This window comes from Phyllopteryx taeniolatus, chromosome 7 (genome assembly GCF_024500385.1).
Source record: "Phyllopteryx taeniolatus isolate TA_2022b chromosome 7, UOR_Ptae_1.2, whole genome shotgun sequence".
NCBI lineage: Eukaryota > Metazoa > Chordata > Actinopteri > Syngnathiformes > Syngnathidae > Phyllopteryx > Phyllopteryx taeniolatus.
This window is the reverse complement of record NC_084508.1, coordinates 1,079,415-1,095,496: the sequence shown is the minus strand read 5'-3', so window position 1 is coordinate 1,095,496 and position 16,082 is coordinate 1,079,415. Positions and strand designations below refer to the sequence as shown.

Genomic DNA, 16,082 nt, shown 5'->3' with positions numbered 1-16,082 from the left:
TGCTGTCGCTCCTATTAAAACTAAGACAATCTTGAGGTGACCAAGACCACCATGGAGGAGCACAATGATGGTAAAGACATAAATCAAAGTGTAGGAAAGCAGAATGTAAGTGGAGAAAAACTAAACTCCAAATTGACTATGACCTCAACAAAGTCTTTGTAATTTTAAGTTAGTCAGGACTAGACAGCAACACTTTTCTGTAATAATCAGTAAGAACTTAAACCATACTCGCACTCTGTTTGCTGTGGTTGATAAGCGCACAACCCCAGAACTCCTAACAGCTGATAAATGCAATGAATTTGCTTATTTTTTAGTGAAAAAATACAATCCATCAGGTTAAATATCAGCACAAAGCAGAAAAAAATGATAAAATGATACATCTGAAGCCACCCAGAAAAAACTCTATTACCATGTCAGAATTTGATACAGTTGACCAAAAAACTGTAGAGAAAACGGTTCAGCAGCTGAAACAATCAATGAGCTGTCTTGACTAAATACCATCAGAATTTTTTCAAAGTTATCGCGAAGTCTGTGCTAGCTGATTTGAAGCAAATAATCAATTGCTCACTTCAGTCCGGCGAGTTTCCTGAAGCTCTTAAAGTAGCTGCCATCAAGCCTCTTCTAAAAAATAGAAGGCTAGACGCTTCCATGTTAGCAAGCTATAGACCCATCTCAAATCTCCCTTTCATAGATTGTTGAGAAAATTATTTTTAATCAACTCAGCAATTTCTTGAATTTAAATGGGCTTTTGGACAAACTTAAATCAGGTTTCCGAACTCATCACTGTACAGAATCTGCTCTTATTAAAGTGCTAAATGATATAAGGTTGAATACTGACTCGGGAAAGGTGTCAATTCTGGTCTTGTTGGATCTCAGTGCGGCTTTCGATTACGGTGGATCATAATATACTGCTGAACAGGTTGGAAACGTGGGTCGGACTAAATGGAACAGTCCTTAAATGCTTCAGGTCCTACCTGGAGGAAAGGAGTTATTTTGTAACCATTGGAAGTGATCAATCTCATCGAATGGCAATGACCTATGGGGTCCCTCAAGGGTCAGGTCTTGGACCCCTCCTGTTCAGTTTATATATGCTACCCTTGGGTCAAATTCTTCAGAACTTTAATTTTGACTATCATAGCTATGCAGATGACACACAGTTCTATCTAGCAGTGTCTCCAGATGACTACAGTTCAATTGAGGTGTTGTGTCACTGTCTAAAACAGATAAATATCTGTATGAAACAAGATTTTCTTCAATTAAACCACAACAAAACTGAGATAATTGTTTTTGGCAATAAAGAAAAGAGGATTGCTGTTAGTAAATACCTGGAGTCACTCTCTTTAAAAACCAAAGACCAAGTCCAAAACCCTGGTGCCGACTTTCAACAGTCATACCAAATCAATCACTAAAACTGCCTTCTACCATCTGAAGAACATATCCAGAGTGAAGGCTTGCATGTGTCGAGCAGACCAGGAGAGGCTCATCCATGCTTTTATCTCAAGTAGACTTGACTATTGTAATGGTCTTCTGACTGGACTCCCCAAAAAGAGCATTAAACAGCTGCAGCTCATTCAGAATGCTGCAGCTCTGGTCTGCCCAGAACAAAGAGGTCAGAGCATATTACAACAATTCTAAAGTCTTTACACTGGCTTCCAGTCAGCTTTAGAATATATTTTAAAATTCTGCTACTGGTCTATAAATCACAAAATGTTTTAGGTCCTGAATACATGAAACAAATGCTAATGGAATATAAACCGAGTAGGGCTCTGCAATCGAGAGACAAATAGTGGCGCACAGAGTCCAAAGCAAACATGGTGAAGCAGCATTTAGCGATTATGCTGCACACAAATGGAATAAGTTGCCAACAGAAGTGACGTCAGCCCCAAGTGTGAACATTTTTAAGTCCAGGTTAAAAAACTCTTCTTTTTTTTTTCCATGCTTTTTAGAACATTTCCACTTTTAAGTGATATTTCTTGCACTGTATGCTGTTTTAATTGTACTTTTATTGTATGTTTGTCTCTTTTTTAAAAATGTTTATAAGCTGTTTTTTTTGTTTTCAAATGCTTTTAATCATGTAAAGCGCTATATAAATAAATGTGCTATATAAATACATTTGCTTTGCTTTGCTTAAGAGGCTCCTCTGTCCTCCACTCGTTACCTGTATTAATGGCACCTGTTTGAACTCGTTATCAGTATAAAAGACACCTGTCCACAACCTCAAACAGTCCCACTCCAAACTCCACTATGGCCAAGGCCAAAGTGCTGCCAAAGGACACCAGAAACAAAATTGTGGATCTGCCCCAGGGTGGGAAGACTGAATCTGCAATAGGTAAGCAGCTTGGTGTGAAGAAATCAACTGTGGGAGCAATTATTAGAAAATGGAAGACATACAAGACCACGGATAATCTCCCTCGATCTGGGGCTCCACGCAAGGTCTCACCCCGTGTGGTCAAAATGATCACAAGAATGGTGAGCAAAAATCCCCGAAACACACGGGGGGACCTCGTGAATGACCTGCAGAGAGCTGGGAGCAAAGCAACAACGGCTCCCATCAGTAACACACTACACCGCCACGGACTCAAATCCTGCAGTGCCAGACGTGTCCCCCTGCTTAAGCCAGTACATGTCCAGGCCCGTCTGAAGTTTGCTCGAGAGCATTTGGATGATCCAGAAGAGGACTGAGAGAATGTCATATGGTCAGATTAAACCAAAATAGAACTTTTTGGTAAAAACTCAACTTGTCGTGTTTGGAGGAGAAAAAAAGCTGAGTTGCATCCAAAGAACACCATAGCTACTGTGAAGCATGGGGGTGGAAACATCATGCTTTGGGGCTGTTTTTCTGCAAAGGGACCAGGACGACTGATCAATGTAAAGGAAAGAATGAATGGGGCCATGTATGCAAGGGCATTGAAGATGAAACGTGGCTGGGTCTTTCAGCATGACAATGATCCCCAACACACCGAAGGAGTGCCTTCGTAAGAAGCATTTCAAGGTCCTGGAGTGGCCAAGGCAGTCTCCAGAGCTCAACCTCATAGAAAATCTTTGGAGGGAGTTGAAAGTCTGTGTTGCCCAGCAACAGCCCCAAAACATCACTGCTCTCGAGGAGATATGCATGGAGGAATGGGCCAAAATACCAGCAGCAGTGTGCGGAAACCTTGTGAAGACTTAACAGAAAACGTTTGACCTCTGTCATTGCCAACAAAGGGTATATAATAACCAAGTATTGAGATGAACTTTTGTTATTGACCAAATACTTATTTTCCACCATCATTTGCTAATAAAGGCGGCACGGTGGACGACTGGTTAGCACATCTGCCTCACAGTTCTGAGGACTGGGGTTAAGGTCCCGGCCCCGCCTGTGTGGAGTTTGCATGTTCTCCCTGTGCCTGTGTGAGTTTTCTCCGGGTACTCCGGTTTCCTCCCAGATCCCAAAAACATTCATGCTAGGTTGATTGAAGACTCTAAATAGCCCGTAGGTGTGAATTGTTGTTTGTTTATATGTGACCTGCGATTGGCTGGTGACCAGTTCAGGATGTACCCCGCCTATCGCCCGAAGATAGCTGGGATAGGCTCCAGCACGTCCGTGACCCTCTTGAGGATAAGCGGTACAGAAAATGGATGGATGTGCTCATAAATTCTTTAAAAATCAGACATGTGATTTTCAGTTGGTTTTTTTTTCTCGCCCTCAGAGGAGAGGTGGTTTTTGTCCTGGCCGAGGAACAGTGGACCAGCTCTACACTCTCGGCAGGGTCCTCGAGGGTGCATGGGAGTTCGCCCAGTCTACATGTGTTTTGTGGACTTGGAGAAGGCGTTCCACCGTGTCCCTCGAGGGGTCCGGTGGGGGGGTGCTTCGGGAGTATGGGGTACCGAACCCCCTGATAGGGGCTGTTTGGCCCCTGTACGACCGGAGTCAGAGTTTTGTCCGCATATCTGGCAGTAAGTCGGACTCGTTTCCGGTGAGGGTTGGACTCCGCCAAGGCTGCCCTTTGTCACCGATTCTGTTCATAACTTTTATGGACAGAATTTCTAGAAGCAGCCGAGGCGTAGAGGGGGTCCGGTTTGGTGGCCTGAGTATTGCTTCTGCTTTTTGTAGATGATGTGGTTCTGTTGGCTTCATCAAGCCGTGACCTCCAACTGTCACTTGAGCAGTTCGCAGCTGTGTGTGAAGCGGCTGGGATGAGAATCAGCACCTCCAAATCTGAGACCATGGTCCTCAGTCGGAAAAGGGTGGCGTGCCCTTTGGGGATGAGGGGATATATTTATATTTTTATGGTTGGAGGGAAGAGGATGGGGGAATATTTTTTTAATTCTATTTACAGGGTGGGTGAAAAGTAAACGGGCATTACAAAATGCTTATAGAATTTTTAGTATCACTTAAGTTATTAAAAAAACATTTTTGAAACAGACCCTAATGGGGATTTCTTATGGTATAACTTATTTTCGGATCGCTGGTCAGGAATGTAAGTGAATGTTGTGAATGTGAAACACAAAATAGGCTATGCAGATGTACTTCCCTTCACTTTTTTGTTTGGCATATCCAAACCTAATTTTGCATCAAGAGTTATCATTGCACATTTATTGGAACAGGTTACCAAAGCCAAAATGAACCGTCACACAAAAGCCGCGAGTGCATAACAACCAAAGGTGTGTCAACACTGTTTATGGGTCATTTTGATATAATTTGATCAATAACAGTAGACACCTGCAAAAAAAAATAAAAATGCAAATTCAGCAAGTCACTTTTGATGCAGCTTTCATTTAATGTGGGTTAATGTCTCCCATGCTGAACAGCCACACTTAAAGTCCTATTTTCAAAATGTTATTGATTTTTAGGCAATTGAGGCAATCCTTGTTCACAGAGCAAATGGTGGTGGCCCATGAAAGCAAATTTTTTTAACGGTAAAGACGAACAGCTTCATGAAAATTGTGAGATGCACAACAGTTGTGTAGCCCTTCAAACTCTGTGGATATAAGTGCATAAATGATCCCGATAATCCACTATACTCGTCTTTATGCTATCGTAATAAAGGTAAAGAAACGGAATCGTCACAACACATAAATACCGCAGAAATAACCATTTATTTCTGTGAATGGAAAATGGCTGCCTCAATGTGGAACTTTAGCTGATGTATTACAACAAGTTAATGAGGCTCTCTCCAGTGGTTCTTTTTCAAACAGTCCTTTGTCACAAAAGCTGTCTTTACCGTTAAAGACAGCTTTAACCTTATTGAACAAATATTAAAATTATTCATATGTACAATTAAAAAACGTTATTTGATAGCACACTGACAGGACAGACAATTTAGCGTGTGAAGAAAGATGCTCCAACAACCTAATCACTGGATAAGATTCCTTCTGAACTGAATTGGGATTCCATGCGGAGTCCCTGTCATCAGGCTGCTGCTCAGCTTAGTGCTTCTCTTTCTCTATGAGGATGTTGGCGTGAGAGCAGTCCCTATGCCACTCTGCTCCAGCTCTGCAATCACTGACATGTGTTTAAACTCCGCTGGGTGGTGGTTAAATGTCTCTACCAACCGGAATGTCTCTTGCCTCTTCGTACCATAGAAGAGCTGCACCTGATTGGCCAAACACTGAGCCTGGGGGACAGTCTGATAGAAGGGAGATTCATTTTAATTTAAAAAAATAATAATAATTTAAAAAAAAGCAAAATAAAACAATACCAATACAGTTAATACAGTAAAATGGTTAACCTGATTTGTTCAGATTAGAAATTATTTCCCCGCAATAAATTTAAATAAAAAGATCTTCAAAAAGATGACCTTTGGCAATAAAAAAACAACAACCAAAAACCTGGACAGTGGTGCCTTGAGATATGAGTCATCCGACTTATGATTTTTTTCGAGATACAAGACATCGTATCTTGTCATCAATGGTGGAGCAACACATGTAGACAGACAATATACAAATACTACGGCATATGTTCTTGATCCTTTGCAAAAAAATTACTGCAGTTTACCGAGTCAGTTGCAAAACGGTCTCTATGTCTCCCTCCTGGTGGCCAAAGCACACACACCAGAAGGAACAGCACAATGTCCATTGAATTGAAGCACAAATGTGGCAAAAACATTTTTTGTTTGTTTTTAAATTGTATTTAAAATTACTGTATATATATATTTTTTTTAAAATACAATATTATACTGTACTATTCTAAATAATACATTACAACATTTTTGGGGTGGAGGCTGGAATGAATAAATAGCATTTCCATTTATTTTAGTTGGAAAAGATTATATGAGGTACACCCGTTGTGAGCTACAAGCATGGTCAAGGAACAAATTAAACTGAAGTGTGGGTGACCTGGCACAAAACAAAAAATAAACAAATAAAGAAAATCAAAATTTTTTTTTTCATCCCCTCCTTGAGCCGTCACCTTATCGTGGTGGAGGGGTTTGTGTGATCCAATGATCCGAGGAGCCAAGTTGTCTGGGGCTTTATGCCCCTGGCAGGGTCACCCATGGCAAACAGGTCCTTGGTGAGGGACCAGTCAAAGCACGGCTCAAAGAGCCCTTATGATGACGACAAAAAAATGGTCTCAGGTTTCCCTTGCCCGGACGCGGGTCATCGGGGCCCCCCTCTGGAGCCAGGCCTGGAGGTGGGGCTCGACGGCGAGCGCCTGGTGGCCGGGCACAGCCCGAAAGGGTAACGTGGGTTCCCCTTCCCATGGGCTCACCACCTGTGGCCGAAGGTGGGGACCCGATCCCCGGCTACAGAAGCTGGCTCTAGGGACGTGGAATGTCACCTCTCTGGCAGGGAAGGAACCCAACCTGGTGTGTGAGGTCGAGAAGTTCCGACTAGATATAGTCGGACTCGCCTCCACACACAGCTTGGGGTCTTGTATCAGTGCTCTCGAGAGGGGTTGCCCACGGTGAGAGGCGCCGAGCCGGGGGGCAATAAGTATTCCCACACCTGCTCGGCGCCTGTACGTTGGTGTTCACCCCGGTGGACGAGAGGGTAGCCTCCCTCCGCCTTCGGGTGGGGTGACGGGTCTTGACTGTTATTTGTGCCTATGCACTAAACAGCAGTTCAGAGTACCCACTCTTTTTGGAGTCCTTGGAGGGGGTGCTGGAGAGCGCTCCCGCTGGGGATTCCATCGTTCTGCTGGAGGACTTCAATGCTCACGTGGGCAATGACAGTGAGACCTGGATGGGCGTGATTGGGAGTAACGGCCTCCCAGATCAGAACCAGAGCGTTATTCTGTTATTGGACTTCTGTGCTCATCACAGATTGTCCATAACGAACACCATGTTCAAGCATAAGGGTGTCCACACGTGCACTTGGCACCAGGACACCCAAGGTCGCAGTTCGATGATCGACTTTGTGGTCGTGTCATCGGACTTGCGGCCGCATGTCTTGGACACTCGGGTGAAGAGAGGGGCGGAACGGTCAACTGATCACCACCTGGTGGTGAGTTGGCTCCGATGGTGGGGGAAGATTCCGACGTGGCAGGCCCAAACGTATTGTGAGGTTTTGCTGGGAACGTCTTGCAGAATCCCCCCTCAGAAGGAGTTTCAACTCCCACCTCCGAAAGAGCTTTGCTCACGTTCCGGGGGAGGTGGGGGACATCGAGTCCGAGTGGACCATGTTCCGCGCCTCCATTTTTGAGGCGGCCGACCGGAGCTGTGGCCATAAGGTGGTCGGTGCCTGTCGTAGTGGGAATCCCCAAACCCGTCGGGATGCCGTCAAGCTGAAGAAGGAAAGCAGTGCACCATCAACACTGTGTATAGTGGGGATGGGGCGCTGCTGACCTCGACTCGGGACGTGAGTCAGTGGGGAGAACACTTCGAAGACCTCCTCAATTCCAGCGACACGCCTTCCCATGAGAAAGCAGAGTCTGGGGTCTTTGAGGCGGGCTCTCCTACCTCTGGGGTTGAGGTCACCGAGGTGGTTAAAAAGCTCCTTGGTGGCAAGGCCCCGGGGGTGGATGAGATTCACCTGGAGTTCCTAAAGGCTCTGGATGTTGTGGGGCTGTCCTGGTTGACACGCCTCTGCAACATCTCGTGGACATCGGGGACAGTGCCTCTCGATTGGCAGACTGGGGTGGTGGTCCCGGAGGGTGTGTTCCAACTACAGAGGGATCACAGTCCTCAGCCTCCTTGGTAAGGTCTATTCAGGGGTGCTGGAGAGGAGGGTCCGTCGGGAAGTCGAATCTCAGATCCAGGAGGAGCAGTGTGGTTTTCGTCCTGGCCGTGGAACAGTGGACCAGCTCTACACTCTTAGCAGGGTCCTCGAGGGTGCATGGGAGTTCGCCCAACCAGTCTACATGTGTTTTGTGGACTTGGAGAAGGCGTTCGACCGTGTCCCTCGGGGAGTCATGTGGAAGGTGCTTCGGGAGTATGGGGTACCGAACCCCCTGTACGACCCGAGTCAGAGTTTGGTCTGCATATCCGGCAGTAAGTCGGACTCGTTCCCGGTGAGGGTTGGACTCTGCCAAGGCTGCCCTTTGTCACCAATTCTGTTCATAACTTTTACGGACAGAATTTCAAGGCGTAGAGGGGGCCCGGTTTGGTGGCCCCAGTATTGCATCTCTGCTTTTTGCAGATGATGTGGTTCTCTTGGCTTTATCAGGCCGTGATCTCCGACTCTCACAGTTCGCACCAGAGTGTGAAGCGGCTGGGATGAGAATCAGCACCTCCAAATCTGAGACCACAGTCCTCAGTCAGAAAAGGATGGCATGCCCTCTCCAGGTCAGGGATGAGAGCCTGCCCCAAGGGGAGGAGTTCAAGTATCTTGGGGTCTTGTTCACGAGTGAGGGAAGAATGGAACGGGAGATCGACAGGCGGATCGGTGCAGCGTCTGCAGTGATGCGGACTTGTGGTTGTGGTAAAGAAGGAGCTAAGCCGAAGCTCTCAATTTATCGGTCAATCTACGTTCCTACCCTCACCTACGGTCATGAGATGTGGGTCGTGACCCAAAGAACAAGATCCCGGATACAAGCGGCCGAAATGAGTTTCCTCCACAGGGTGTCCGGGCTCTCCCTTAGAGATAGGGTGAGAAACTCAGTCATCCGGGAGGATCTCAGAGTAGAGCTGCTGCTTTGCCACATCGAGAGGAGCCAGATGAGGTGGCTGGGGCATTTGATTCGGATGCCTCCCGGACCCCTCCCCGGTGAGGTGTTCCGGGCACGTCCAACTGGGAGGAGACCCAGGGGACGACCCAGGACACGCTGGAGAGACTACGTCTTTCGGCTGGCCCGGGAACTCCTCGGAAGAGCTGGAGAAAGTGGCTGGGGGGAGGAAAGTCTGGGCGTCCCTGCTAAAGCTACTGCCCCCGCAACCTGACCTCGGATAAGCGGTAGAAAATGGATGGATAATTTTTTCATATTGTCCGATCTCGATTATCACGATTTTTTATAATTTTGTATAAAAAAAATAAATAAAAAAAAAACGTGTTATTGTTGATTCTATTATTGCTACTTTCAAATGTGCATCATCTTTAATAATAATACAGATTAACTAGCTTTGCCATTTGACCCCACCTGAATAATGATGGCACGATTGACTGTTGCTTTGGTCTGGTTGCCTCGCCACTAGCAGTGGCTAACTGCTAAATCTACGTGTGCTGTGCAGTGAGTGACAGGCTGTACTGACTGCGCTCGCATTTTTATGCTTTCCACATAATCACTTGGGTGGTGGTGGTGGTACTTCAAAAGAATAAACACAGTGTTGCTCGTTTTTGATGGGGCCGACATCATACCTTACATATTAGCTAGTTAATAGAATTGCTCCATGACAATTTGGAGACGCCGCCACACAACCAGCGATGGAGGCAGCCGCCCGGTCCGCGAGTTTCCATCGCCATTGCAGAGCATGGGTGAACAGTGGCCATCGAGGACGCGCCGTGCTTTGTGTGACGACGGCTGAGTTGGACCCGGAGTTTCGATTTCGCCAGCCGAGGAGGCACGCTTTCGGTTTACTCCCACAATTGGCAACCGGAAGTGGAGCAGGGAAAGGACTACTCTGACTGGCTGTTGTCATGCATATTCCCACCGTGTTAGATCGAGGAAATACGCAAACAGTTGATAAACGAGATTGAAGGGAAATTTATCATGATCTTCGATCTTGATCATATAATCGTCCAGCCCTAATCTCAAGGTACCACTGTACAGGCAATTTAAAGTAACTGTTAAACTGGAAAAAATTTGTTCCTATTGATGAAGTATTAAAAAATATATATCCATAATGAATATGCAAAGAAAGGATTATTGCTTGTGCTTAGAGGCAAAGTTGCATTGCATATCTCATACAGCTTGTAAAGTACATTATGTTCTTCAATTGTCAATATATGATCTTGGCTATATTGTACTGAGCAACCAGGACTAAGTTGAGTTGAACGCCTTTCTTGCAATAACTTCCATTTAGCTGTCCTATGGTCAACACATTTTGCCAACATTCCTATCCTTGATGTACCGGCAGGGAATTCCTCACAATCGTTGATTCTGGCCGTAAACATAACTTACTATGAACTTGGGGTCCAACTCTGCTGTCATGAGCACGATGCCCTTGTTCTCCTTCAAGTCTGGGTGGTGGTAGAGGATCATCTGACTGGGAGAGTTCTCTCCATGAGTCTGTGTTACAGAAGACAAACAATGAACAACTGTTTATGACCCCTGTCATCTTTTTTTCCCTTAATCTTCCTTTTTCAGTATTTTACCTAAAAAATCAGCCATTGCGTGATTTAAATGAAGCAATACAGCAACTTCCCTTTTCTCCTTTAAAGATGTCCTTGACAAGCAAGCATCTATCTAATTGATAGTGTTGTTTTATTCACCTGGATGTTGACGAGGGAGGTGAAATGGATCTCGTGGCCGGACCATTGCCCAACAAAGAACTCATAACCCTCGTTCTGTGGCAATGCAAATAAGAACTGGGGGACAAAATAAGCAAGCAAACAATAATTATGGTGACAGGACAGAAAATAAGTGCTTGCTCCACCTTGCAAAAGTCATCTTTATTACATCACACGGTACCGTTCAGTATGGTCACTACAGTATTATTATAACAGTAAAGTTGGATATTGGTGTTTTTTTATTCTTTCTAAACCTTTAGTTGTATGAAAGAGACCATTTTCTGTTGACCCACAGATAGTGTTTGCAGTGAGAGGAAAAAGTATGTGAGCCCCTTCGGAATTTCCAGGGTGGAAAAAGTAAGTGAACCTCTAGGCTACGGATTCTCAAAGAGCTAATAAAGAGTCGAGTGTAAGCCAACCTGGAGTCCGATCAATGAGAACAGATTGGAGGTGTGGCTTGAAAGTGCTCTGGCCACTAAAAAAAAAAAAAAAAAAAAAAAAAAACAGGTTTGAATTGTCTCGAGTCAAGAAGCATTGCCGGATGTGTACCACGCCTCGCTCAAAAGAGCTCTCAGAAGACCTGCGATTAAGAATTGTTGACTTGCATAAAGTTGGAAAAGTTTATACATGTACAATGGTGCCTTGAGATATGAGTTTAATTTGTTAGTCTACATGCTCTTAACTCAAATCACGTCTCAGATCATCTTTTCCCACTGAAATGAATGACAATGCCATTAATCTGTGCCTGTACCCCCCAGAATTGTTTTTTTTATTGTTTATAGCACTCAATATTCTACTTGATAAAAACAGAATAAAATAATGAAATAGAACGTAAAGCATTAAACAGTTTGCGAATCTGACAAGCAAACAAACAAGTTGTTCTACCGCGCAGTAAGTTGCTGTAGTATTCGTCATTTTTGTCAAGGATGAAGAATGTAGATGCTTGTGAGTAATGTTATATTATCTGTGTTTTGTTCCACCATATGTGTTCAAATATCCATTTCTTAATGGGTTCTGAAACCGCGACTGTCAATGCTGTTAGCATGTCAATGGCGTTGGTCATCATTTGTTAGCATTAAGCTAGTGGACTTGCCTAAAGCGAAGCTGTGGCTGGTTTACTTACACAACGTGCTGTTCTCTTTATTTTATGCTTAGTTTGACCATAAACTTCAACTGTAAGTGGCATTAAACAACTGGAAATCTCTTTTTTTTTTTAATGAAATTTTCACCATTTGTTAAAGTGGTGCTTATTAATTCAACTCACTTCACGAGTTGAATTGAGTTTACTACCACCAGTAAATGCTCGTATCTCAAATTTGCGCTCACAAGTCAAAGCAAAAATTTGGCCGAATAACGGCTATTATCTCAAAAAAAAATCATAAATCGGGTCACTCGTATCTCAAAGTATCACTGTATCTCTAAATGTCTTGATGTTCATTCGTTCAAGGTTTGACAAATTGTCTATAACTTGCTTCTCTTCCAAGGAGTGGTGGTCCTGTAAAGATGACTGCAAGAGCACGGTGCTGGAATGCTCAGTGAGGTTAAAAAAAAATAAATAAAAAAAAATAAATAATAATAATAAAATAAAAAAAATAAAAAAGAACCTGAGCGTGTCAGCTGAAGACTTACAGAAACTGGCTCATGCCACCATCTTTTTTGACAAATTGACCATACCTAAAACATTAAAAAAGAAAGGGGGTCATGGGAGAACCTAAAAGGAAGCCATTTCTATCCCCAAAAAAATTTACAAAAATTTAAAAAACTTTACTGCATGTTTGAAGTTTCCTAAAGTGTACTTTGATGTGAAATCACAGCACTTGGAGGTAAAATATTTTGTTGACAGATGAAAACAAACAACGCCACGTGTGGAGGAAAAATGGCACAGCACACCAATATCAAAACAGTACACCAACTGTGAAGCATGGTTGAGGAAGCATCATGATATGGGCACGTTCTACTGCCTCAGGGCCTGGACAGCTTGCTATCATCAATGGAAAATGAATTCACAAGTTTATTTTTCAGAAGAACTTGAGACCATCTGTCCAACTATTGAAGCTCAAAAGAGAATAGGTGTTGCAACAGGACAATAATCCAAAACACAAGCAAATCAAGAATAGAATGATTTCAGAGGAAAGAAATTGTTCTGGAGTGGCCCAGCCAAAGTCCTGACCTAACTACTGACTAACCCGATTGAGATGCTGTGGCTTAACCTCAAGAGAGGTATTCACACCAGACATCCCAGGAATCTTTTCAAACTGCAACAGTTTTGTGAAGATATATGGTCCAAAATTCCTCCTGATCATTGTAAACGTCTGATCTGCAATTACAAGAAACATTTGATTGAGGTTATTGCTGCCAAACGCGCATCAACCAGTTATTAAAGCCGCGGGTCCACTTACCTTTTCCTCGCTGTTCTGTGAATGTTTACGTTATGCTCGATAAAAATACAAAGACGTAATTGTTTGTGTCATATTTCAAGCAGAGCGTGTTTATGCTTGGGATTTAGAATGTTGAATGTGGGGCATTGACGTGGCGGCCATGTCATGATGATTCTATCTATTGTGCCGCAGAGCGCACGGAGGGAGGGAGGGAGGGGGGGAGAGAGCGCGGGAGAGAGCGAGAGATGGCGACAATGTTAACTCTGAGGAACGCAAAACAAGTCTCTGGAGTCTGGAACATGCTATTTTTGGTAGAGTAACATTTGTTTGTCAAAACGTTCGCCTTTGGCAACGAATTTGGAACTAGAAAGCACACAAATTCTTCGCGACTCATGAAAGCGACTCACCTAGGATGAGTACTGTACGTCAACAATGCCAGCATGACCAAGCACACCGGCGTGTTAAGTTTGGATATAAAATGTGAAAGTTTCTAACATTTAAGCTCTTTTCTATTTATTTTCATTGTACTGGCCGTTTTAGGCCACAAAGAAACTACAAAAACAATTGTACTGGCCGTTTTAGGCCACAAAGAAACTACAAAAAAAATTGTACTGTACAGTAATATGGGCGCATATGGCCTAAAAAAAAGTGCTTCAATGTAACACACAATCGGCTGTATCGGACAACACCCCAACCCTATTAACGCCTGTTTATACTCCTGTGCTTGCGCGGCCGACAACGCCCGCATTGCATCACATGAGCGACGCATTGGAGAACGCCGCGGAGATCATCTCTCGTGATTGTTCCGTGTTAGTCATATGTTGTGATGACGTACTCAGCATGCCGCTTCTTGATCGATTTTGCAGCACAATTAAACGTAACATCTGGTCATCTCGGTCCATTTGTTCTAGCAGACACTGTTCCATTGGTTGCCATTGTTGTTGCTTTGTTCCTTGTTACTGAAAGGAAAGTAAAAACGGCTACCGGAAATGGCCAAAAAAATGCAGAGGAAACTCCACCCTGTGGTGTCCAAGCCCATACCAGCTGTAGCAACATCCCCGACTTGGAGGCGAACTGCAGTACAGTTTCAAAACTGGGCGCATGGGTTGCGCTCGAGTATAAAGGCAAACTACGCGTGGGATAACCGCAGTGACGTCAGCGCAGTCACCGCCCGCGTGAGTGTAAAGAAGCCTTTAGTCTGTTCTATAGAGGTTCCACTGGAATTCCAAAGGGTTCACATACATTTTTCCTCCCACTGTAGCGCCACCCCATGTACTGCTCAACTTCAGTTGGAATCAAATATATGGTAAGGTGCCTAAAAGTGGTATAGTGAAGAAAAAGGCAATGGAATTGCAGAACTCAGTGGAACCTGAACCAAACTCAACTGAGCTGTACAGCTTGATTAAGAGCGCTAAATAAACCGAAAATGTAATGTATACTGCAGTGACTTACGGTATCATTAACATGCTTGAATAACAAAAGGGATCTTACCATGGAACACGACTGTGCTCGGGCGACAATAACCTCATACGTGTGACTCTGCAAAACGAAGAAAAACCCATCTGATAAACTGTTTCAAGATATTCATGTGAACATTCAAGTGTTCCATGCAGGAAAAGGACATACTTTGAAAGCACATAAATTAACTGAATTAATTACTGTATCAACCAAATAAAACAAAACAAAAATTTAGATCAATGTTCTCAAGTCTTGCACTCACTGGGATGACAGCGCTGATTGTATCCTTGGTGGCATAATATTTCATCCAGAGCTAAGCGACATAAACAGCAGAGTAAAGAGAACAGAATTACCACAATGAATGGTTTATCAATAAAAAAAAAAGAAAAGGAAAAAAAAACTATCATTAACTATAGTGTCTTATAACCTAGAGGTTATGGTACCTACCTGAATCATAAATAACTTTTATGTTTGGCGTTGGCAGCACGGTGGCCGACTGGGTAGCACGTCAACCTCACAGTTCTGAGGACTATCCCGATTCAAATCGGCCTCGCCTGTGTGGAGTTTGCGTGTTCTCCCCGTGCCTGTGTGGGTTTTCTCCGGGTACTCCGGTTTCCTCCCACATCCCCAAAACATGCAGGGTAGGTTGAGGACTCTAAATTGCCCACAGGCATGAATGTGAGTGCGAATGGTTGTTTGTTTATGTGCCCTGCCATAGGCTGATGACCAGTTCAGGGTGTACCCTGCTTCTCGCCCAGAGTCAGCTGGACTAGGCTCCAGCACACCTGCAACCCTACTGAGAATAAGCGGTACGGAAGATTGATGAATGAATGAATGGTTTGGAGTTTGCTGTAGTGTAGAAATGTACTGCATCATAACGATATTTTATCCATCTCAGTTAGTTACACGAGTCAAAACTATAAACAACAGCTCAGTATGATGCAATGCTGGTGCCGCTGCAAACTACAACAACAATAAACAATTTGTCAAGTAATAGCGCTCTGTCGTTGTCAATCAAAAGTGAACATTATTATTAAGGCCCAATCAATTAAACGGCCAACAGATTTAATTGGCTATTAGTTAGCCCTTTTAAAATTGGCAGAAATCAGCTCAGATCATTGCAGATTTTTTTTTAAACATTATACAAAGTATAATAAACATTATACATATACATATAATAAACATTATACAAAGATAATGTTACAAACATTATACATTGAAACAAAATTGTCAAAAGATCGGCCGATTTTTGTCTCTGTTGTAAAATTAAACAAATACTAAAGGATAAAATATTTTAAAATATTAAAATGTTCGACCTGTAATTCATATTGTTATTGTTTTAAGTAAGAAAGGGACCAAGTTATTTTACTCATCATATATTTTTCAGATCGGCCATAATTTATCAAAATTCTATTCTGGCAAATATCGGAATCAGCCTAA

General features: G+C 43.6%; 1 protein-coding gene across 4 annotated transcripts in view; it reads right to left on the bottom strand.

Annotated features, from left to right (window-relative positions):
• Positions 1 to 5,060: 5,060 nt before the first annotated feature.
• The window catches only part of atpaf1 (ATP synthase mitochondrial F1 complex assembly factor 1), a 37,727-nt gene continuing 26,705 nt past the window's right edge, over positions 5,061 to 16,082 (bottom strand). For 3 of the 4 annotated variants that reach the window (XM_061780366.1, XM_061780367.1, XM_061780364.1), the window contains 5 exons: positions 14,905 to 14,955; positions 14,676 to 14,723; positions 10,789 to 10,884; positions 10,478 to 10,585; positions 5,061 to 5,609 (listed from right to left, as the gene is read on the bottom strand). In XM_061780366.1, coding sequence (XP_061636350.1) covers positions 5,427 to 5,609; positions 10,478 to 10,585; positions 10,789 to 10,884; positions 14,676 to 14,723; positions 14,905 to 14,955 — 486 coding nt within the window. In that variant the 3' untranslated portion in view covers positions 5,061 to 5,426. The remainder of the gene's footprint in view (positions 5,610 to 10,477; positions 10,586 to 10,788; positions 10,885 to 14,675; positions 14,724 to 14,904; positions 14,956 to 16,082) is intronic. The other variant, XM_061780365.1, reaches the window with a different exon arrangement.